The sequence below is a fragment of the Pollachius pollachius genome (genome assembly GCF_949987615.1).
Source record: "Pollachius pollachius genome assembly, chromosome: 3".
NCBI classification, from domain to species: Eukaryota; Metazoa; Chordata; class Actinopteri; order Gadiformes; family Gadidae; genus Pollachius; species Pollachius pollachius.
This window is the reverse complement of record NC_136936.1, coordinates 18,370,618-18,395,661: the sequence shown is the minus strand read 5'-3', so window position 1 is coordinate 18,395,661 and position 25,044 is coordinate 18,370,618. Positions and strand designations below refer to the sequence as shown.

Sequence of the window (25,044 nt, the reverse complement as noted above, 5' to 3'; positions counted from 1 at the left end):
TTGGGAGAGGCACAGAAGAGTTGTTTTAACATGTTTAAAACTGTATAAAGTAGAGAAAAACAATTACTTAATAAAAAATAAAAAAAGGTAAACCGTAATGGAAACTCATAAGCTGTACATTTGTAATAAAATAATAAAACAATGTAATGGTTGTATTGATTTGTTTGCTGCTGCTGGGACCTGTTAGTTGTGTTATAAGCTTCAGCACTTATTGGAAAAACCACTTGCTGATTGGCCGCTTTCAGCTGAATATTTATAAGTCTTGTGATTGTGTTTCCACATTAGCTTTTTGTGCATTTAGGGAAATGCAATAGTGCACCCTTGAGTTCACATTAATGTGATAGGGAAGTATAATTGCAGGCAGCCCTGTGAAGTTCTAGCCTGGGTATACCCATGCTGCCTTGCGCGCAATTTCATTTCGCGCTGCTAGGCAGCCTGGTTCCCAGACCTCACCTCAATGTAGATTGAGATGAGGTCTGGCGTTAGCCAGGCTAGTGAAGTTCCACATCTGCATCACAACGTTGATCTTTGTGAATGGGCTGTATGTGGAACTAAACCCTGCTTTACTGAGAATATGGTTGGATTCAAAACAAGTAGCAGCGATGATACTGACAAAAAGAAATCATGTTATTGAAAATTGAAGAAAATATTGAATGAATTACATACTTTTAATAACTTTTTTTCACTTTTCAGGGAAGGTAGGGTGTGCGTAGAGCAATGTGTCACTCCAGTGAACTTGGCATTTCAGTGTGACTTTTGTGATCGGATTCCCACCAGGACGCATTAACTGTCGTGTGTCGATGCTCCCAGATCGGATCAACGTGGCGATCCAATGTGCCAGGTCGCATACGGGATGCGAGCCAGACTACCGGATGTGATTGGATCAGGGCCAGGTTGTGTCCAAACTGCGCTGGGATCCGATCAGACCCCACCTACCCTACATTAGTATTCGTACCATCAGCTGATAGCCTCTTTGTTTTGACAGTGTTGCTTACAGCATCCACCTAGCAAATCCTACACAGGTAAAAAAAATTGAAATATAAAAACAGCATTGAATCATTACTAAGCTCATCCATCGTAAAAAAACAACATGAAATTACACACAATCCTACGCTTACTCACATTGGATTCTTTGTGTAATGAAGAAACTAGTGCATAAAAGGCCAGGAGTGTTGAATATTGCGGGAAGGTTTTCACCAACTCTGATTTTATCCATTACTCATTAACATTTTAGCCCTTTCTATGTAAACATAATATAATATTTAGACCGTCTGACTAATTGTGGCCTGGCTCTGGCCGCCCAAGTACTTCCGCTCAATTTAAATTTCCCTTCAGTACTACGTCTGGGTCTGCGCTACGTTAGTAGGTTTTCTCCGTCCAAATTTTCTGCGTCCAATCAGTGAACAGAGGGAGTGGCTGAGATCAATGACGTTAAAGTCAGCTCTCGTTGACGGACATCTTCACGCACGGTGATTGGTTTGTGTACAGCCTGCGCGCAACGTGATTCCCGGCCAAACGTTAGCGATTGGTTATGGCAGATCCAGAGTGGCACTGGGCAGATCCAATAGTTTTAAACTTCAACAGACTACCGCCTTCAAGTGATTTAACGTTAGTTAATTGAGTAGGTCCAGACTCTCTGAAATGAAGTACGAGAGTCTGGTAGGACCAGGCTAGACTAATTGCAAGGCAAAAGAGAAATCTGATCAATAGATGCCAAGGAGTGCATTCACTGCTCCAAACAATGGCTTAGTGTACCTACAAATAACTTGACGTTGCCTTTTCAACTAATTAGGGTCATCACCGCCATTAACAATCGGTGGAGTACATCCTAACATTCAATGCTGAGAAATCAGTACTTGGTGTCATCTCCATGCGGCGCTAAAACAACTACTGGTCATCGTCATCGTCTTCTTCATCCGAGCTGGGTAAGAGCAAACACTCTTGTCTCCTTGGCTGGTAGGACTTCCTCCTGTGCCTCCGGTCTGCTATCTTCAGCCTCTTCCGGATCACATCTGTGTACAGAAAGAAAGACAGAACAATTCTTACTACAGGGCCATATGTATATACCTCCACTGATTTGATTTTTACATTGTGATGCCCCAGCCCTGATCAGGACCCAAAATGATCTGAGATTTTGGTGAAATTTGATGAAGTGGGGTTGACTCAATTATTTGCTAATTGTATAGGAATACTTTCTAGAACACAGTTTTCTAAAATACTGTGCTGTAATATTGTTTGTATAATAAACATTCTGACATTTGAAAGTGTAAAATGTGAGGAATATGATCATGTCCTTTCTTACCTATGGTGTATCACAGCCGAGATCTCAAATCACTCAATGATTCCCTATTTTTTTTTCTTTTGGTATTTCCACTATAATTTAAAACAAGCCTAAGACCACCATAGCTCCCCACCGACCCTAAAGCTAGAAACCATTAAATGGGACATATTATACCACCAGGTGTGAGTGTGATTAGCCCTTACAAGCCGTTTTGAAAATCTGCCCCTTATGACATCACTAGTGAGCGTGTCTGCCTTGATCTGTGCTGGATAGATGAGCAAAGTTTACTTCAGTCCACTGGGTAGGCTGGTAGACTGATCTATCCAGCACAGATCTAGGTGGACACACCCACTAGTGATGTCATAAGGGGAAGATTTTCAAAACGGCTTGTAAGGGCTAATCACACTCACACCTGATGGTATAATATGTCCCCTTTAACTGGCCTTAGTGGAGGCAAATTATTGGGATCATCCTACAGAGGGCGCTGTAATGCATCTGCTTATTGAAAATTTGCATCAACTGTTCTTTTCCACAGGTTCTTTTACCCCTGAAACTCAAACCCAACATTAAACCACCCAGAACAAACATTTCATGAAATAAGTCAGAACATCGCATCGCCATATTTACACAACCGCAGTACATTTAAACGTTAATTGTAATATCGCAGGACAATATTTACACCAGCGTATCACACATTGTGGTATGGCGAGGACCTGGCAAATTCCCGCCCCCCGTGACATACCGGCCACGCTGTCGTAGTCCTGCCGGGGGTCGTGCCAGTACATGGGTGGGGTGGTCCGCCACTGGCGGTAGAGGCGGCTGTGCAGCACAGACAGGGCCAGCAGCACCAGCAGGAAGCCCAACGCACCCGCCGCCCACACCGCCTCGTCCGTGCGCGGGGTCCGCCCCTTGCCCCCCAGCACGCCGGCCGCGATGTGGCCGTCGGGGTCCACAATGTCCTCAGGGGCGGTGGGAGTGGGTGAGGAAGCCCTGTGGTGGGCGTTTGGGAGGGGAGGTAGAACCTTGGGCGGGTCCTCGATGTTTTTGTCCTCGATGCCGACAGTGTGTGTGAGTTTATGTTCTCGGCTCTGTTTCATAGCCACCCGCTCACCGCTCTTCACCGTCCTGTCCGGTAGGTCAGTCAACGGTTTCTGCTCTGCAGAGTTCTGGCCAGCAGAACCTCTGTCCCTCTGTTCCACTGTCACTTTTACATCTGAACCATGGCGTCCAGCCATGGTTGTTTTTGCAAGAACTGATCCAAGAACGGTTGTCGCAGGATGGCCTCTAGAACCGGGCAGGGCCGGCTCTGGCTCTGGTTTCACTAGACCAGGATTTGGTTCGGACTTCGATGCTCTGGATGCCTTCAAGGTCTGAGTGGATTTGGATGGAGAAGTCTCATGTTTGGTCGTGGTCTCTGTCTTCTCCGGATTCTTGATGGCCCCTCTGCGCCGCCTTCCTCCTCCTCCTCCCTGCCGCCTCGCCTCCTCTCCTTGAACCAGAGGGTCGAAGAGGCTCTTCTCACAGCAATGCCTAATAGACAGCTGTGGAGTACAATGGGAACCCTTTAGTACATGCACAACATTTATTAATGACCTAGCCAGGATGGCCTGAGATGAAACAGCATTCTTCTTAAGCAAGTGAACAAAAAAAACATTAGCATTAGTCGGTATGGAACAGCCTACCTACCATTGTGTTGGTGTGTGATTGTTTTGCTGGGAGTGCATTCTGCTCTGCTGGCCTGATCAGCAGAAGACTGTAGTTCCTGGTCGCAACCACATCTTTCGGATTGGTTTCTGTCGCTGCTGCTTCCACCTCCTCCAGCCAATCACAAATAGCGAAGGTGTGAATAGTGGACAGCTCCAGAGTTCGGCCCCAGGACACCAAAGCCACACGCTGGACAAGAGAGAAAAAAGCAAACTGACACTTGTGGAAACCGCCTTTACAAATGTCTATTATAGTGCTGCAAGACAAAGATACTTTGTGTTACTTTTGTTCCCACCACCAAAGACTATCCCTTTCTTTGTGTATTTCACTAAGTTTTGCATGAACGTATGAATACTTATATGACTAAGTAGGTCCAAATAAATACAGTAGTCATTACCTCAGCATGGAATGTTTATTTTGAAAAAAGTTCCAGAATAAGAATAGCTGTAAAATTACATTAATGTTATTTCTGAGACCTAATCAAATTAAACGACAAATCAACAAATAATATGCATTTAATGTTTGTTACAAGTGACGAGTGTACAATGCCAATGGACCCTTTTCACAGAGGTATCATCCTAGGACAAACACTATGATGTTGTTGTTGTTCTGCATGGTAGAATAACGTGGTGACAAGGGTTAGACTCAGTCCACGGCCGTGCTATACGTTAGTGTGAGGGTTGGGTTGTAGTCTTGATTCATATTGGCCTCACCGTGTGTTTGAGTTCTGGGTGCGGGGTGATGATGTAGTCGGACAGGCAGGAGCGAGCCAGGACGGACAGACGGACGCGCTCGCTGAGAGGAGCACAGGGGTGGTAAAGCAGCACGGTAGCGCCATGCTGCACGAGACACGCACACACACATATTATTACTCATCCAATGGACAGAATGTCAACAAAAAGCCTTCATGGAACATAGCATATGCATATAACTGACCCACCGGACCAATACATACCCATAAGGCATTTATCATCATTTAATATTTTAGTAATCAACGATCTGTTGGCTTCATTCTAAACTGGCAAACAGTCTACTGTGGTAGGCTTTCATAGTTATTATCACATCTGTTAACTGGAGAACGAGTCTTTGTACTGTGTTGACTGCACTCTCCCTCTCTGTCTAACCCCGTCTGACCCCTAACACAGCCTGCTCAAGGTGGAGGCGCTGTGGCTTTATTCAGGCTCGCCCTCTGTATGAAACGGACCAATACTCTGCATGCTAGGTAAAAGCACACACGGGGGTGGCATTACGCCGGCTTTGTTTGGTTCTGTGTATGAGGCAAAGCCAGCATAATGACAGATCTTCTTTATGGCAATATTGTGGGATCTCTGTCTAAAAGGGGCTTTTGTCTCCCCGTTGATGTAGAAACAGACATGTAGGGTGGTCATGACGAGCAGCCATGGCTGTGACTTACGTGCAGGTTGTTCAGCCATCGTTCAGCAGGACAGTACAAGTACTCTCCACTCTCCGCACCCACGGGTCTGTATGGACCACTACACACACACACACACACACACACACACACACACACACACACGTATTTGTACTTTCAACATTTGACTCAAACTAATGTAAATAATATAATTTATTCAGCAGTACAGCTCATCTAGCGATGATTGAGCTTGATTAATAGATCAAGCCCAACCACAAGTTGCTTTGGACAGAAGGTGTCTTCTAAATAAGTATGTAGTTATGCGCTCACCTTTAGTACATTGATTTATGGGAGCCACAGGCTTACCTGTTAGGAATGGTCAGGTTGTAGCTGATAGGTGTACCCATACAAACCTGCTTGGCCGGCTAGAATCAAAAGAAAACAAGGTCATACAGGACCTCAACACCTACAGCCCCACCAGGTATTCACATGAACAAATACAGAGCCAATGGGAGATGGTGTTGCTTTGAGTTGCCGAATGTTTTGACTTCAACAGCAGAATTAACCAAACAAAGGCTACACTAAGCTAAGCATATTAGAGGGGAAATCATGTATTACTACTTAATATAATGACAGGACTTTGGCTTCCGATCATCAACCAATTCACATATTTGATTGCGGAAAGTCAACGGTCACACACTGTGCACACTCCATGGAAGGAGATTCTCTATCGAATACTTCTGTTGACTCACCTCAGGATCATACACAGTGTCAACACCAGGGTAACTCTGCAGATAGGGAGAACAAATGAACACGCACACAATAAAATTTTGAATGCTATAAAATAAATTGCATTTCCAAATAGAAGAGCCTTGATCTAAGGCGTGGTGCTGACAACGTTTTTGGTTGGGACAAAGTCTAGGGTGTCCACGGTTACCTGAGTAGCCTCAGGCCAAGATGTTGCTGGGCACGCCCACAAAGCATTTCGAGGTAGGTCCTTCTGTATAAAGAGCTGTTATACAGACACATAATACATGTAATAAATTACACGTTCATGCAGGTACGCACGACCATGCATGAAGTCGCACATACAATGTCCCGGTTTTTCAAAAGGATTTAAAAAATATATGTGCGCATTTTTAAATGGAAATATTTGGCATGAATATTCATTTTGAGACGGTTGGTAATTAGTCCAGGGTTTCCCACAGGGCGGCCGCAGTAAGCAACACACGCCTGCCGCCATAAAAAACGGGGGAAAAAAGTAGGGTTTTGAATATTTTAAAAGTAAAAATTGCACATATTCTTTAACTGTTCTTGTTTCAGTTGTTATTTTGACAATGTTGTTTCGTAGCACCCCGACCCCCTCCCCCCCGGTCTGATGGCAAACCCCACCACATAAACCAACATATTTTCTGCGGGAAACCTGTAGTCTCAGGTCCATCTGATAGACTGTGACGTGACTTCACTAAGCAGGGGTCTAGTTGTCGACTTTATTCCATACGCAGGCATTGCTGATTATAAACAATAAACAATCAATAAAATATAGATAAATTTCATATTAGAGTAGCTACTTTGGATTATTGTTGGCTGGTTTATCAAAGCTTAAAGCACATCGTAGTAAACCAAAGGGGGTTCAGTATTTCCCCCATAGAATGTCTTAGTCAAGGTGGTCAAGGAGCGGATGGAAATATGTACCTGATGGACATATGTTTTCTTTCCCTACGAGAGTTTCGTACTTTGTTAATGCATAAATAATTTAAAAAAATAATAATAAAATAAAGAAAATATATATATATATATATATATTTTATATACATTGGTAGTCAAGGCGGGGCGCTATTGTTGTTAAGGCGGCCGCCTTAACCATACAGTGCTGGAGGAAATACTGGGGGTTTAAGCTACTGCCCTATCATATTACACTAGCCTACTATATCTACCATGATCAGAATAGGCACAATTTCCCACCACACACACGTACACACACACACACAAACTTTTTGTTCCCGTCAATCATGTCATTGTGTCACTGCATTGTTCGTTTCCCCTTATGAAAAATAAACAGAAGGGAAAACATTGAGTGTAAGCCTACCTTTCCATTGTCGCACCCTGGCCAGGGCGACTTCCATGACCTGGGGACACCTCCGCGCACCAGACTGAAGGACAGCGCAGCTACCAAAGTGGCCGCCCGAACCGAGGACATCACGGTCCTCTGCTGGGGACGACACGTCACTAAATCGGACGAATAGACTGACCTCAAGTGGTCAGATCTACTGTCCTCGAGTGGCGCTCATTGTCCCTTACAAGCATCTGAAATGGCACTCTTAGGAAGCACATAAACAGCAAGGGCCAACGGCTGAAAGGCACATAATAACCAGCCTTCTGGTTTCTTTCTCTCGCAAACGCTGCTTTTCTCCACAAACACCAGACCAAAATACAGACAGTTCCCTTAAACAATTTTTCTTTATTCTAACAACGACAAAGCCTTTATCCATGTTCAACTTGTGGATGGTATAAGGTTAAACTTCCATCCGTTTAGAGATACTTTGGTACGGAATGGCAGAAGGTACAAGTCGAACCGTTATTAGTAATCGCTTTCTGCCAGGCCGGGTGTGTTTGCGCCACACGGGGACGCCAATGGTCTGTTTAAGTGGCAAGGAGGACCAATCTTTAGGATTTACAATGCCTTATTATTTTTCTTAAAGCAATTAAAATACAATGTTTTTTTTTTTTACTTTCAGGACCTTACATTTACATTAATGTGCGGCTTGCGCTGCAAGGCCGTTTTCTGAGACCTACAAACCGTATCTTCTATTCATGAGTCTGTACTGTCTTTACAACTTATGCCGAAAGAAAAAGTCACAAAGTCCAAATCCAAAACCTGAAACTTGACATCGTTCTTTGCCAACCAATTTGCATGGGAAACCAGTCTTACCTGCCAACGCCCACAGAGAAACAGCCTGCCTACAAATATGTGTCTCCCAGTCCCTTCACTGTGTTCCCTAACGGCGGTGAGACGCACGACGGAAGGTTTGGAGGTCGGCCTGGACCAGGAACACACACCCGATGGACTCCAAGCCACCCTCTTGTAAGCTGTTTATCACTGTAGTGCTAGCAATGTAATATTCAATATTCAGCATTACGTGGAAGGCATTGAAGGGCGTTAGGGTTAGGTTAGGTTATGATTGATTTCTGTGTTATAATGGTTGTGGTATAGGCTGCCGAACTGCAGTAGATGATAGACTGCTCTACCAGGCTATTTTTGCTGTAGTTTAGCACGATCAATGTTTATTAATTCACTTTTCATTCCGATCAATCTTATAACGCCCGTTGTATAACTTTTTTATCTGCGGTATAAAAATTAGGTGCATTGCTCAGATATTCCGCAAAACAATGAAGTTGAATGACATCTCCAACTGTGCCCTAGTCTCTAAAGTAGGCACCTCGTCTGATTTTGTAAAAAGTGAAAGGTGTTGTTAGTCATAACTGAACACCTAAACCTGAACCTAACCATCGACCCACAACTTAATCTGACCCCCAAAATGCTTTGTTATATAGCCGGGGCCGATTTGGGAGGGCGACTACAGCCGGAGGGATTCCCCTCAGGTTCTATGGAGACTCTGGCCAACCCCGGGACTCCTTGCAGCACCCTGGATGGAGAGAAACACAACCATGAACATGAAGAATGTGTGAGTACACCGGAGATGGATTTTCAAGTTGGTTGCTTAAATAATTATTTCTTCCAAGAAAATTTATTTTGGCTAGAAACTCCCTTCTACCATTACTCAAACCGCGTGTCGCTGTGACTCACTCACTTGTGACTTATTACACAATATTCACAGAACAATAATTGATGCAATAACTATATATTCTGACTTTTGTATATTCTTTTACCAGGGGTTTTCATTAGACAGCTCTCTGTCCTCAGAAGACAGTGACGAGGAGTGTGTCAGTAAGAAGCAGAAGAAAAAGAAGAAGCTGACAAAGAAAAAGAAGAAGGTATAATCATTTCTTGAAACATAATCAATTTAATCATAGTCATGAAATAAAAAAAGATCTGGGACAACTTGGATTCTGCCATGGTATCATCCTCTGTTGTGGATATGTCACGACCATGTGTCTCTCCCCAAGCTCAGCTTACTAACATATGTTGAACATATTAGACCCAAGGTTTTAGGCAGAGGTGAGGTGATATAAGACTCTGAATCTACATCAGTCTTTGAGTTGAGACCAAGTACGACAGAAGGAACAGCCTATATAAAGAAAGCCAAGAATCTGCTACTCAAACCCGAGTAACAAGGGTGTGTCTCGATTTCACAACTGCTGGAAAAATACTTTTGGATGGGTGTGTGTAAAGGTGTGGGTGGGTGTGTTTTTGTGACTCCTAATAAGAGTCCCCAGTGCAACTAATTGCTGCTAAAAATGCTGATTCAGAGCTGAACAGCCATGGTCAAAACAATACATAAAAACACCATCAACCTCTTTTTCTGAACAGGATTCCAGTTCATCGTCTTCATCGTCGTCCTCCTCTTCCTCCACTTCTTCCTCCTCCCCCTCTTCCTCATCTTCATCCTCCTCAAGCAGCTCGTCAGACAGCGACAGTGAGGTAATGTGGGACACAACTAAATGCATGTGCTACAGGGAATAATGCATGCATTGAGATGCATGTTTGTGTTTCTTGTATTGCTGCGGCATTGATGCACTAATGATTTATTAGATGCCTTTGAAAACTCCCATCAATCAATACCCCATATTAGGGCATGGCCTTTGATTTATCCATGATATATTGTCCCAGTTGTGTGATTCACATTTTTTACACAGACACAATTCAATGTGCTACAAAGACTGAACTAGAAACAAAATAATTGAGGCGAACAACAGACAAGAGAATACAACCCCAGCGAAATGAGGAAGATTAGCCAACAACCAAAAATCTCAGTTAATGTGTCACAGTGTCACAAATTAATATTATGAAAGCTTACCATAGTTTACCCTTCAGTCGAGATTGAACTTAACTATAAACAAGACCCACTGCAACTATATCTGATATTCTTGTGTTTATGAAATAAGTACCTTGTAGTTAGTATTTATGTTGCAATGTATCGTAATCTTAACTCAAGGCACAGACCTTTCCGTTGAGCAAATATGACAAACAATATAGCGTAAAAAGAAAGAGTTGGAAACCATGTCATTCTCAAAGAAAGGTTGACAGCATTGGCTGGGGCTTAATTGAAATAGGAATAACATTGAGTCTCCTCTGCTCGGCTTGCAGGATGACAAGAAGAAGAAGAAGAAGAAGAAGAAGAAGAAGAAGACGAAGAGGAGGAAGGAGTATGTCTGGAGCAGTGTTGCGGTGTGTGAGCCGCGTAAGTATTACTACTTGTCCATAACTTCACACAGCACATTATTGTATGTATCTAGGGGGTGAGTCTGAAGGGAGTTTCGGTGGCTTACTATTGCTCCCGATTAAAAGTTAATTGAATGCATTGTTACTTATTAAACGTAGGTGTTTAGTGTTCACATGGCAGATTGGAGCAGTTGTAGTCATGTGCACGTTTTGTTGACTTGTTTTATCTCGCTCTCGGTCAATCAGTCAAGATTGGTTTGTGTTGCCAGGTAGACATGTCGTTTCCTAAATACCTGCTAGGGAGGTTTCAGTGAACAATACAATCGTGTTCTGTCTCTCTTGATAGAGACTTAGGACAATGACTCTGATGAAATGTACACCTTCATTCTATTTCCTATTTAAATCTCAGTGGCAACAGCAGCGCTTTAACATTTCCATGAGCTGTATGTTGCATTTATTTGCTAATATGATGCACGGTGTACAGTATTACTTTTATTGTTAAGTTGTGGATAAATTGTGTTGAATTTAGTTTTAAAGTTACAAGGCCGTCACATGCCTGGGTTTGACATCTGGATAACGAAGTGCATGGGGATTGGTCAGCCCTCTGGACATTTCCCTAACTAGCACGTCATACCTCAAAAAGTCTTGCATACAAAACCCTCATTGAAAACTTTTTCAATGTTTTTTCAGGCCTCCCCGAAACCTGTATCTGTCAAAAGCGACCATCTGACATCGATGTGGATGTAAGAGGCAACAGTTCATCTTCTTTCTGCCTGCCTGTCTGTTTGCTTGCCCACCTGTCTGTCTTTTAATCCAGCTGCCTGGCTGCCTCCATGTGTATATGTGTGTATGTGTAAAGTAGTATAACAATGTAATATTCATTATCTAGGAACTGGACCTGAGCGCATCAGACAATGGTGATGACCTAAAGGAAAAGAAGAAAGATAAAAAGAAAGACAAGAAGAAAGATAAGAAGAAAGACAAGAAGAAAAATAAAAAGAAAGACAAGAAGAAAGACAAGAAGAAGAAGAAGAAGAAGAAGGTATGTACTGTATATAGATTCAAAGCAGAATAATTATCATTTAAACTAAAGGTTTGTTTGGATTGGACTGGTTTAGTCTGGTTTCTCCAAGGGTGTTGTAGGTTCAACCTGTTCCCTGCTGGTTGATCTTTTAACGCTTATCCTCTTAATGTCATCCACCGGCCAATAATTGTTTAGTTAATATGACTGAATGTTTTATAAATCGTTGTATTCTAGGATTCTAGCTCCTCGTCTTCCTCTTCGGACACTTCCTCCTCGTCTGAGAGTGAAGAAGAAAAGAAGAAGAAGAAGAAGAAGAAGAAGAAGAAGAAGAAGAAGAAAAAGGTATGGTTCCAGGGTGGAGGGAGGTGTTGACCCCTTATCAGTGGTCGTTATGAAGAAATACATATTTCGAGACCGTATAGATATGGACTCGTCATAGTTTTATACAACCCTGATATTCCATTCCGTCAGTGTCACCCGACCCTAGTGTGAGTGAACCGTGTACCATGTGCCCAGTCTTTTTTAAATTGATTTCCTTAAATATTAGAGGTGATAAGATCAAATGTTAATGACGTTATTTTATCAGAACACTACTTTTTAACTGTTTGGAAAATTGATAAATTGTCACTGCAGCTGCCGGCTTATGGACATTATGAATGTATATTTGTTCATGGTTCAAGAACTCCGGTGGTTTACCGGGTAGAGTGAGTACCATTAAAGGTCCCATGGCATATATTATGGATGCTTTAATATAGATATTAGTGGGCCCCTAACACAGTATTTAAGACGTTCCCGAAATTCAGCCGGGGTGCAGAATTACAGGCACTACGAGCCAGTCGCACATTGAGCTTTCCCCAAACGCGCCGTTTCGATGTCTGTCGAAAGGCACCTTGGCAGCGGGCAGCGCCGAGGCACCACCGCCCCCCAGGGGTGGTGCTTCGCGGCGGTGCCTCGCTGCAGCGGGCAGCGGGGCTCCGTGGGAGACAATCATGGGCAACAATCCCTCTCTCCTCCAAGTCGCGGTTCATGTACTTCAGGGAGTCAAAGCCAATGTTCCTTTCTCCCAATTCCTTCTCAACCATGGCTAAGATAACCCCCACTACGAGTCCCGTTGTGGAAATACCAGAGACGTCAGAGAACCGACCTGTTATGCGCCATAACACCAACGGCAGAACGGTTATCCAAATAACAAGAAGTGTACAACACTTGCGTTACAGTGTGTGTAATCACACACACACACATGTGGCGCTCGCGCGGTCGTAGCTCATTGTCTCATTGGCGGGACAAATTCTCTGGGCGGGCAAGGCAGAGAAAGGGGGGGTAACTTGGCCCCTTATGACGGCATATGGGGCCACATTCCAAATCAGCGTGCCTGAGCTTCCATTTTTTCAAAGGCGAGCAGGATACCTAGTGCTCGTTTTACACCGAATGCAAGTTTTAGCCATTGGGGGACCATAGGCAGGCTAGGCGAACTCATTAACGTTAGAAAACCTCATAAGGTGAGATTTCCATACCATTTTCAAACGGCTTGTAACGGCTAATCACACCACACCTGGTGGCATGTCATGGGACCTTTTAAGGTCCCATGACATGCCACCAGGTGTGGCTTGTAACCAAGGTGTGGTTGGTTACAAGCCGTTTTGGAAATCCGCCCCTTACGACATCACAGGTGGGCTTGTCCACCTAGATATGTGCTGGATAGATCAGTCTACCAGCCTACCCCAGTGGACTGTAGCAAACGTTGCTCATCTATCCGTCACACATTTAGGTGGACACGCCCACCTGTGATGTCATAAGGGACCAATTTCCAAAACGTCTTGTAACGGCTAATCACACCACACCTGGTGGCATGTCACGGGACCTTTAAGGCCCAGTCCTTACCGCAGCAACCGGGGTTCAGTTCCTGCCCATGGTCCTTTACTGCATGTCTTCCCCTCCATCTCCCATACCTTCCTGTCTTAATCACTATCCAATAAAAAGGATAAAACCTTAAAAACTATTACTCAAACTGATTTTAGCAATCATTCAAACAACTATCCTTTACACCCATTTAGCCGGACCAGTTCCGTGATATCCCCGTATATCAATTTAGGAGCTGGCTGCAATGAACAAAAAAACATGTTCTTTGGTAGGACACCAGCTCGTCTCCTTCCGAAAGTTCATCTAAATTTTAACACATTGTCAGTTTCAAATCAAATACAATTCAAAGATATGCCTTTGTCTATTTATCGATACATATCATTTAAATATGTGTGTTGAATTATATTGTTTGTGTATCTCAGGACTCCAGCTCTTCCTCTTCAGACAGTTCGTCCTCCTCTTCCTCCTCCTCTTCATCCTCTTCTGACAGTGACAAGGATAAAAAGAAGAAGGATAAGAAGGAGTATAAGAAAAAGGTAACTTTTCCTAGTTTTCAGAAGCCATAAGGCGGTAAAAGCTCCTGTTGGCTGCTGCTGTATATTTGTACAGTGACCGTATTCTAAAACTGTTCTAGGGAACCTATGTACGTCTGTTTTAGACATAGACTTAGACTTAGACTTGGCTTTATTGATCCTTTTGGGATGACTCCCTCAAGGAAATTGAATTTCCAGTAGCTTACAGAAACACAACACAATATATATACAATATAAGATAAAACAATAAACTCTTAGCTAAACATAAAAAGTAAACAATAACAGTAAACAATAAACTCTTAGCTAATATTGAAAGTAGAGATAAGAATAGAAGTAAAACAGGATTCAAGTAAAATAAAAGAATAAATGTAGAGAAGTGTATAGAGGATAAATATAGATAAAGATATGGCTGTATATGGTGTTGTCATACAGTGGATAAATAAATAAATAAATAAATGACAAATGACATTCGCAGAAATTAGCAATTAAATAAATTAAATTAGCAGTTAAATTAAACGGTGGATTAGGTTATTGCACAAAAAAAGAATAGCGTCCAGGTATGTATGTGGGTTGATTAGATTATTGTTACTGCACAGTGCACCACTCCTTTTCTTCTGTCCTCTTTACTCTATTTCCTCTATTTCCTCCTCCTCCCCCCGAGTGAGGAGTTGTAGAGTGTGATGGCATACATAGGTAGAATCATTCAAGGACACGATATTTGTAACAATGTCCATGCTACACTCCACTTAGGTGACTTTCATTTGGCTCCTCAGTAACGATACGTTGCCCGTTGCTCCATGTTGCCATGAAGGAGATTGAGTGTGTGTGGTGGTGACTGGTTTAACCTGTAACAGTTGTGCAGCCTCACCCAGCCAGAGTTCAATCTGACCCAGCCAGGTGAGGCTGCTTCAACCAGCCGTCATCAACACAAATCCCACAACGTTCAGCTCTGCCTGGGCCTGCCGAAGAATGTGGCATGGAACATTTATGTAACATAACATGTCTTCCTCTCTACACAGAGTAGACAGAATCCCTACAGAAAATAAAATGAATTTTTTGGAATGATATTATTATAAACTTTAATGCAGGCTTGAGGCCCACAAGGCAAACATTACATTACATACAACAATACATTGCATAAATATACAAAGGAAAGATAAAAAGCTAAAAAAGGCACTCATGCCAGTGTTCCCAGATCTTAGAAGTGTACTTGACAGAGCTACGGCCTGGATCTGTCATCAGAACAATTATCTAATTTATAGAGCGGTCCAGCCTGCTAATAAACTTAAAGGTGAGGTTCCTCAACAGGGCCATGACAGTGGTTAGTCCCAGTTTACAGAAAAGCTCACTGGCTCTGGTACTCCTTGGTTTCTTCAGGAGAATTCTAAGACACTCATTGTAGCCACTTTCAAAGTATGCTCTCCTTCCTGTACTTCACCCAGGGTGGAGCTGTAAAGAGAGGGGAGTAGTAGGCTCTAAACAGGTTTATCTTGAAATCAACAGAAAAGTGGTGGAATTTTCTTACCAGCATTTTAGCTTGGACATGGAGCACTCTCCTCTGTCTACTTATGTCAGCATCATCCTCCAACGCATCAGTGATAATGTGCCCAAAGTATTTAGTAGAGACACCCCCAGCTCGTCCCCAGATAGATAAAAAGTAGGGAACTTAATTTCCATGTCATCCTTTGTCCTACAAACCATTACCACACTCTTGTTAGCATTATATTTAATGTCAAACTTGACTTGCATACATTCTGATATACCTGAATTAACGTGGTGAATATGTCGTGTGCTTTAATTGGAAAATGAGAAATGCATGAGCTATGTTCAAGTGAACATGAGCTATGTTCAAACCCAACAAATTAAAATTTGTTGGGTTTGAAAATGAAACAGCGTGAGAGACATGACAAAACGTAGTGTCTTTCAGCAAAAAAGTGTTGTTAGCCTAACTTACCGTATATTTATATTGGTTTACTGTTTTATAGGACTAGAGCTCTCTTGAGTCCTCTCAATATGGCAGACTGTCGCCAAAAGTAGCTCCCATGATGCATTCTGATGTACAAGCCTTATTGTGCTTAATCCTGCAGGGGGAGAAGGATGGCGGTCAGCAGGAAGACGAGGAGAATGTCACTGTTGTTTCCGTTGTTGGTAAGGGGAAGTTCATCACAGCGTGTTCTCTCAGAATGAATGAAAGCGGTCTGTTGTACCTGCTGATCACTAAATATGTTGGTTCCTGTTTTTTTTTGTGTTTGTGTGCACATGTGTGTCTGTGTTTTGTGTGTGTGTGTGTGTGTGTGTGTGTGTGTGTGTGTGTGTGTGTGTGTGTGTGTGTGTGTGTGTCTTTGTAAAGGTGACGTGGTTGCAGGACCAAGTGGTTATGGAGACAAGGTATTTTCCAACGCTGTAAAATACTATGTCATACAAGTACTTACTTTTCCTGCTTAGACTCAAGTGAGATTAGCCAAATTATTTGGACTGCAAACATGGTATGAACTTGCATGTGTGGTGTGTCAACATAGCAATACACGGTAAGGAAAATAAAGACGTAACATGAACAAGATAAGATAATATCAAATTACATATAATTGACATGACATAACAATCAAACTGCAAGGTGAGAAAGACAAGGCATAAAACAACACAAATAATCAAATCATAATCAGTATTAATGTTCTTTGTTTAGGACAAGAAGGAGAACAAGCCCAAAGGGGATTGCTCGGTGGCACGTGACCTCTATGGTATGTCTTGCTTTTTCTTGACTGGTCCAATCAATGGGAGGTTAAAAAAACAATGTATTTTCTGTACTGACGACCACATGAACTGTCTGGCACCCTAGCTGAGGGTGCCCAGGCACAGCCAAGGGATCAGGACCCTGGCAACATAAGTGATGACGAGGGAGAAGGGGAGACAGCCAAGGACGAGGACAAGAAGACAAAGGTGTTGAAGAAGAAGAAGGAGAGCAAGGTAAAGTTTTCCTCTCTGAAGACGGGGGAGAAGGCACGTGTGGCCCTGTTTGATTGTAACCAAGGGCGTAGGAACCGGGGGGGACGGAGGGGACGTGTCCCCTCCAATATCGGAGACAGGCGCATTTGTCCCACCTAAAAATTATACCGGATCTGTCAGGTTTTCGATATGTGTCCCCCCCAATGTTAAACTGATTCCTACGCCCCTGATTGTAACATATATAAATTGTTAGATAGATAGTTAGTTCCATCACTGGTAATATGAACAGGACAGCAATGGTGATTGGGAGATAATATTTGCATGTGCAATGTATTTTCTTTGCCACAGGATTCTGGTGCATGTTCATCAGACAACGATGATGACGTGAAAGACAAGAAAAAAGACAAGAAGAAAGATAAGAAGAAAGACAAGAAAAAGAAGGTAAGAACTTAACTCTGATCCTTAAGTCTCCAGCCGTGTCAGTCTGTGCTGTAGAGTCTGTAGGGCCTGTAGAGAAGACTCGTGGTGTAACTGTGTTGTGTCTCTCAGGACGATGGCTCAGACTCAGACAGTGATGATGACAAAAAGAAGAAGAAGAAGAAGAAGAAGGTGTTTGTCTTGACTTTAGTACACACTGTAGATCTCCCTTGTATCTGTACATACAGTAATCAACTTGTGCACATATGCACGGTGCACATTTATTCTATAGTCACTATGTATACATATAGTCACAAAAAGTCACTAAATACACAAATAATGCATATTATTTTGAATGTTGTGAGTGAAAGATATTACAAATATTGACTTTTTAAATATTAGCTATAATGCTGGCCTTTACAGGGGCCTATGCAGGGCCCTCATTGCTCTGCAATTTGGCCTCAAACAGCAGTAGAGTGGCTTGTTCACCACATAGCGCATGAAGCTCTTCTATTCAATTAAATGCAATCGATTCATTAAGTTAAATTGAACCCTTAAGTATTTGCAAATGACCACTTAGGTAACTGGGATAAGGTAACTGGTAACTTATTAATGAATTAGTCAGAGCCCAGGCTTACTGTAAGCGACGCCAGTTAATAAAGAGGTGGCAGTCGTGTTGTACTGGTGATGCGCTTACTAAAATGAAAACTACGACTAACTGCTAACTGACAAATGTGTATTTCAGAAGTCCAGCTCTTCTGACGACAGCTCCTCTTCCTCATCTTCTTCCTCCTCCTCCTCCTCCTCCTCCTCTTCTTCCTCCTCCTCTGATAGTGAGGATGATGAGGTGAGGACACTAATAACAAAAGACACTCTTTCAATATCAAATGTCAGTTATGAACAGGAAGTCAGTATAATTCTCTGAGACTTCGATACACTTTCATTTTCTGTGTCTTCCAAAAAAAACTAAAGGACAAGAAAAAGAAAGCGAAGAAAAAGAAGAAAGATAAGAAGAATAAAGACAAAAAGAAAGATAAGAAGAAAGACAAGAAAAAGAAGAAGAAGAAGGTGAGAACATAACTCTGTTCCTTAAGTCTCGAGCCGTGTCAGTCTGTGCTGAGGCAGCTGCAGTCGTGCTGTAGAGAGGCCTGGTGGTGTAACTGTGTTGTGTCTCTCAGGACGACAGCTCAGACTCAGACAGTGATGATGACAAGAAGAAGAAGAAGAAGAAGAAGAAGAAGAAGAAGATGAAGGTTTGTTTCAGACTTAAGTGTCAATGTTACTTTTACCTTATATACACAATAATCCACCTGCACACAATATGCACCACGCACAGATATTCTACATATCCTTACTCAGCTTCATGCAATTCAGTTCATAAAATGATATTCACCCCTTACTCACGGGATTCAACTTATTAATGAATAAGTCGGAGCCCAGGCTTACCGTAAGTGGTGCTAGTTAATAAAGAGATGGCAGTCGTGGAGTACTGAAGACATTTTGGTATTTTACATTAAGTAAGGAAAGGACACAATGTCATTTAAATAATGAATATATTTAAAAAAAATATTATATAATTAAACTGTAGCAATTTGAAGAAATCAAGAGATTAAATATTTTCAATTGGAAATCAAATTGTAAGCTGTGACAGTTAAATTAGGAGGCATTTGTGTGTTGCAAACGTGTTAACTATTACCAGTTATTAAATGTCTATTAGTTACCGGAGCGGCACTTAATACAATGAAAACTACGACTGACTGCTGACTGACAATTGTGTTTTCAGGAGTCCAGCTCTTCTGATGACAGCTCCTCTTCCTTATCCTCCTCGTCTTCCTCCTCCTCTGACAGTGAGGATGATGAGGTGAGAAGTCTAAACACACAGGATATATTTTCAATATTAAATGTCAACTTTTGACAGGAAGTCAGCATGATTCTCTGTGCCTTCAATCCACTTTCATCTGTGTCTTCCAAAAAGAAAAAGGACAAGAAAAAGAAAAAGAAAGATAAGAAAAAGAAGAAGGATAAGAAGAATAAAGACAAGAAGAAAGATAAGAAGAAAGATAAGAAAAAGAAGAAAAAGAAGGTGAGATTCTCATCCTTAAATGCCCTTACTGACGGAGGTCAGATGGCATTTTTCAACTGCTTTCGTGAAGCGTCTGCATTAAGTTTTTTCTGCTTTGAGTTACAATTGACATTAGCAATTCAACTAATATTTGATTTTATTTTGTGAGAGCTTTAAGCCTCCGGCCGTGTGAGTTTGCAGCTGCAGTCGTCCTGTAGAGAGGACTGGTGGTGTCACTGTGTTGTTGTGTCTCTCAGGACGACGGCTCAGACTCAGACAGTGATGATGACAAAAAGAAGAAGAAGAAGAAGAAGCAGAAGGTGTTTTTCTTCATTGTCCATGGATAGTAAATGCTGCTTCCTGTAGCCACAATGATCCACAGTGTTTAAACCTGCCTTTATGTAAAAACACTTTTTTCTTTTTAAATAGTCAATATATAATGGAATTAGAAAAAAATATAATGCCGATTTATTTCCCGATGTTCTTACAGGACTCATCTGACAGTGAGGATGACAAGAAGAAAAAGAAGAAGAAAGACAAAAAGAAAAAGGATGTGCGTATGTTGGTGGAATATTAACGCTGGCCTTTACAGGCTCCTGAGGGAGTCGGAACATCACGTCACGTGTGTGGTTTTTCTGTTGGTTTCCCCGCATTCAGGCTTCCTCATCTGACTCTGATTCTTCTTGTGATGAGAAGAAAAAGAAGAAGAAGAAGAAGGATAAGAAGAAGAAGAAGAAGAAGAAGAAGGAAAAGTCAAAGGTAAGGGAGACGACTATCAATGGAACCGGTCAACTTTCAGGGTGAAAGCCACAGGATTGAAAAGTCGTCAATTAATCATTTTTTGGTCTCAAGGACTCTGATTCTTCAAGCAGTGATGATGATAAGAAGAAAAAGAAGAAGAAAAAGAAGAAGAAGAAGAAGAAGAAGAAGAAGAAGGTAATCCATTCTAGTCAGATCAACGCATCAAGGCGTTCAGTGTTATTTTTAGGAGACTGGTGCTGCAACGTTTGATGTGTTCACCAGGACTCCAGTTCAAGCTCATCTGACAGTGACAGCGGCAAGGATGAGGATAAAAAAAAGAAGAAGGATAAGAAAAAGAAGAAGAAGAAGGTAATACTCATTCTTCAAGAAAAGTAAATCAATCGAGGTGATGCATCCTATTGTGGGATAAACAAACATCTTCATTATTACAGGACAAAGGTCCACCAAGTTCATGTGATAGTGAAGGTGGCAACGATGAGAAGAAGAAGAAGGATAAGAAGAAGGTGAGTGAACTAACCATCAGGTTGATGAAAAACATAGAAATATAGAATTTACAGAACAGCATTTGATTGGCTCTCTGCTTGTCACTCAGGGCTCATCAGGGAGTGACACTGACAAGGAGAACAAGAAGCAGGTGGGTGCTCATTTGTAAGGTCTCGCTCATCAGGAGAAGTGAGATGTTACATGACCTTCTGTTGACCTTCACAATAATGAGATGATGAGCCATGATGAGCTCAAAAAGAGCCCATGGCAGTGTTGCAATGTAATTGTTTATGGGACGAGCATCTACACTAAATAGAGCTGAACGCCAAGTGGGACTGAGACGAATTTTGTCACCCAGACTTCAAAGATGTTCAACTTTCAGGCTAACCTTTTGAATGAAACTATATTGCCAGACATCTTAGAAAAAAGTAAAGTCTATAAAAAGTAAGGAGTGAAAAGAGAATAAGTTTAGGTTTTAAAAATACATGACCTAATTAGCAAGAGACTGCTTCAGGTCAGCTTTAAAAAGCCCCATTCAGCACAGCCTATAGCGCCTAGACAGGCTCCTAGACAGGCTCCTAGACAGCCTCCAACAACAGACCCATGCCTATTAACGCCTGTCATTGAGACGGGGCTTTAGTGTGCTCAGCCGACAATGCAATCCATGAAATCCCAGGTGAATCAAGTGGTTTCAATCTCTTCAAATGTCATATAATCCGGCACCCCAGGACGCCAAAGACGATGGTCAAAGCGGAAAGCCAAGCTCTGTTGAAACGCCGAAGGGTTCGCTCCCCACGGAGAGGGAGCCCATCCCCGGGGGTGGCGGTAGCATCAGCAACGCCACGCTGAAGGGTTCGCTCCCCACACAGAGGGAGCCCATCCCCGGCAGTCGCGGTAGCAGCAGCACCGTCAGTGTCCCCAGCAGCTCCGTCAGCACCATCAGGCTCAGCAGCGGCGGTGGCGGTACTGGTGATGTTTGTGTTGGTGGTGGTGGTGTTCGCGACACCATCGCCCCAGCCCCCGTATTGCTCCCATCCAGATCCATGGTTAAACTGGAGCCTAAGGAGGTGGGCTTCGCCGAGCCGAAGTCCCCACCAACACAAACTGGTGATGTTTGTGTTGGTGGTGGTGGTGTTCGCGGCACCATCGCCCCAGCCCCCGTATTGCTCCCATCCAGATCCATGGTTAAACTGGAGCCTAAGGAGGTGGGCTTCGCCGAGCCGAAGTCCCTGTCTCGCTTCGACACGCCCAGGAGCTTCGTGAGCTCCTCGCAGAGTGCCGTTGAGAGGGTCCCCATCCGCAGGCCCCCCAGCCCCATGGAGGCCCTGTTGGGGAACCCCAGGAGGACCATGGACGCTGGAAGTCTCCCCACCACCAACCCATCCACCACCACCACCACCTCCTCCTCCTCCACTACCACCAGCTACCTCACCTCAAGTGATTTGCTAAGAGGCCAAAGGTCGTATCGTCACTGACGACCAGCAACAAGCTCCTGAAAATGTCCTTCTGATCCAATCGTCTTCAGAATGGGAAGATTATAATAATGTTGGGGGAGTCAAGTCAAAGATGATTATATCAGTGATTTATGAGTATGTATGTTGCAAAAAAAAAATGTTGCCTGAAATTGGTTAATTGAATAAATTGTTTTTTTGTTGGCATTGTTCAGAGATTACCTCAAGGTCACGAGACAGAGGTACTTTTCAGCTGGCCATGGTCATTGCTTTAATCTCATCTTCTCTTGGCCTCAGTGCTTTTAAGAAAGAATGACACATTTGGATGGTGCTTCCTGAAATCAAAATTAAAATCATTGGGAATATGGAAATATAATTTGTGCCTCTGTTTGTTCTCTGAAGCCTACTCGCTAATTTGTGTGATACATTTGAACATGACACAAACATCAACATAAAGATTCCAGTAAATTAACTTGAGTATGAACGATCACACGTGTGCCACGTCCAACACTAATTGGTAGTGGCTGTGGGTGGTCCAATCAGCTGCATCTTTCCCGCCTCCACAGGTCCAACTGGGCATATAGTATAGGTGGGCATTCTAAAATGTATTATTATTCAAGTGATCCGCGGAATTTATGTATTGGCCTATCAGACGTTTACGAAGACTGAATTGACCAAAAATTGATTACCTTAATTTTCTTTGCAAATAAACCACCTAACAATTAAAGGAGTCATTGTTTATTTGTTTTTATTTTTAAAGTGTTGCGCTGGGTAAATTAATCTGTTGAAATTAAGTTATGGTCGGATAGTCAAAATAATCACGTCCTATGTGCTTTTTTAACATATGTTTCTTGTCCTTGATGGAAAACGTCACGTTTCAAGGAGCTGTTTCCTCGGGCTGAATTCAACCCTCTTGATCGGGAGCCCACAGAAGAGGAACCTGAACCAGGAAGATCCATTGCTGAACCGGAGGACCTCACATCTTTGGCTGTGCGGTCCATAATTGCCCGGCGACAGAACCAGGGTCTTCAGGGTATTGTGACTGCAATGATGGTCAATGACCAACAGCGGGATGCTGTGCAAGCTGCCACTGTCGGTCAGAGCACCAGCACCCTTTGGCACACTCTTAGGGAGGGCAGGCTGACGGCCAGCAAATTTGGCGATGTGTTGCCAGCTCTGCTGAAGGGACGGAGTGTTGCTCCATCGGTCATTGGAATGTTGCTAAGCCCCAGTTCCCTTGGCGATTTGCCAGCGATCCAGTGGGGATGTACGAATGAGATTGAGGGAATCAAGGTCTTTGAACAAGTCAAAAATGTTCAGGTCAACAAGTCCGGCCTTTGGCTTGCACCCTCAGGGATGCTGGGCGCTTCACCAGATGGTTTGGTGGGAGAATCATCCATCATTGAGGTTAAGTGTCCTTACAGTGCCCGAGACCTGACAATTGACGAGGCTTTGAAAAATAAATACTTCTTCTTAGAAAAAGTAGATGGGCATTATTCTCTAAAAAAAACCCACCGATACTGGCATCAGGTGCAGGGGCAGATGCACATCACTGGGACAGAGCGGTGCTCTTTTGTCACCTGGACCACCAAGGACTCTCTGGTCTTGGAAGTGGATATTGACGAGTCTTGGTCCGCAAACCTTGGGCTGCTGGAGGGGTTCTATAAATCCATCCTTTTGCCTATGTTGGTGAAGCAATAAATTGATTTATCTCGATGGTCATGTTTGGTTTCCAATTTCTGTAACAAAGCAGATTAAAGAAAATATTTAGGCTAATGATTACAACATTAATGACAATGTTAACAAGCACAAGTTTGTTGACATTGTCAACAAACTTTTGTTGAACATTTGTTGTGTCATACCTAGTGACTGATTTTCTTGATCAATCAAACCTGATCACAACATATATGCTTACTGAATATGTTTTTCTGAATATGTAATAACTAGCTAAACACAATCTAAATGCAACCTGAGCAAACAATATACTTGACACTTGCCCAGCTGATTTGTGTCAGTTAAGTAGTAGTTAAGTAGTAGGCAGTTAACTAAGGTAAAAATGGGAACAGTCAGTCTGCCACTGCAGTGGCAGCCTGACCTGGCAGAAAGTTTTTAGTTGACTGACGGATGGCCAGGAAGTTGAGTTCAGTCACGGGTGGCCAGGACTTTTACTTAAAGGGATACTTCACCGATACAGAACCGGCGTTCTATCATTATGAAGTTTTTTCTTCCCTCAGTCTAACCCAGTCTTCCCTTGGCACAGCTGTCCTCCTTACATTTCTCCTGACGTCAAATGATGCGTTTGAAGCCATATCAGTAGAAATTTGCTTGCCTGCTAGAAGGGCAGAGAACTACAAACCACTGGTTCTGCAAATTTGTAAGTGCACCAATAAGGAATGAGGGGGGCGGGAGCTCGCGTACGAGATGTAAACACAATGTCCACCATGTTTTTTCACCGCTTAGCTAGAGAACTAGACCAACAGAAACCTTAGACCATGGCAGAAGCAAATTTGCATTGGAAACAGCCGAAGTGGAGAACCGTCTATTGATTCTCGGCCATGGTGGAGAAGGAATTGGGGGAAGAAACGTTGGCTTTGACTCTCTGAAGTCCAGATTGAACTGCAACTTCAGATTGATGTGGACGTCGGAGTACCCGACGCAGTCATTTATTCATAATATCATCTCAAAGGACTCCGTCGGGTTCTCCGATGGCTCTGGTTCTTCCACTTCCACATCAATCTGAAGTAGACTGAACTGCGACATGGAGGAGAAAGGGATTGTTGCCCGCGATTGTAGGCCACGATTGTCTTT

At 42.9% G+C, this 25,044-nt stretch overlaps 2 protein-coding genes across 5 annotated transcripts; one reads left to right on the top strand and one right to left on the bottom strand.

Annotated features, from left to right (window-relative positions):
* Positions 1-699: 699 nt before the first annotated feature.
* On the bottom strand, positions 700-7,788 carry tp53i13 (tumor protein p53 inducible protein 13). The gene is made up of 9 exons (XM_079733608.1): positions 7,447-7,788; positions 6,295-6,369; positions 6,110-6,145; positions 5,724-5,782; positions 5,400-5,478; positions 4,699-4,824; positions 3,968-4,174; positions 3,024-3,822; positions 700-2,012 (listed from the first exon to the last, which is right to left on the bottom strand). Exons 1-9 carry the CDS (start codon positions 7,555-7,557, stop codon positions 1,888-1,890), a joined length of 1,617 nt encoding a protein of 538 aa, XP_079589734.1. The 5' UTR covers positions 7,558-7,788; the 3' UTR covers positions 700-1,887.
* A 522-nt stretch (positions 7,789-8,310) lies between these two features.
* LOC307073685 (uncharacterized protein) lies at positions 8,311-23,952 on the top strand. 4 transcript variants are annotated; one of them, XM_079733604.1, is made up of 28 exons: positions 8,311-8,442; positions 8,913-9,043; positions 9,252-9,353; positions 9,850-9,960; positions 10,627-10,720; positions 11,392-11,444; positions 11,591-11,743; positions 11,960-12,067; positions 14,008-14,121; positions 16,206-16,266; positions 16,469-16,506; positions 16,802-16,856; positions 16,955-17,082; positions 17,410-17,502; positions 17,611-17,670; positions 18,227-18,325; positions 18,451-18,546; positions 18,657-18,731; positions 19,262-19,339; positions 19,454-19,561; positions 19,798-19,860; positions 20,031-20,093; positions 20,198-20,299; positions 20,393-20,476; positions 20,564-20,650; positions 20,734-20,805; positions 20,895-20,936; positions 23,119-23,952. In XM_079733604.1, exons 1-28 carry the CDS (start codon positions 8,421-8,423, stop codon positions 23,935-23,937), a joined length of 3,111 nt encoding a protein of 1,036 aa, XP_079589730.1. In that variant the 5' UTR covers positions 8,311-8,420; the 3' UTR covers positions 23,938-23,952. The 4 variants fall into 4 exon arrangements, with proteins under 4 accessions (XP_079589730.1, XP_079589729.1, XP_079589728.1 ...); XM_079733603.1 differs by having other exon boundaries at positions 18,224-18,325; positions 20,393-20,473; XM_079733602.1 differs by having other exon boundaries at positions 18,224-18,325.
* Positions 23,953-25,044: the final 1,092 nt, after the last annotated feature.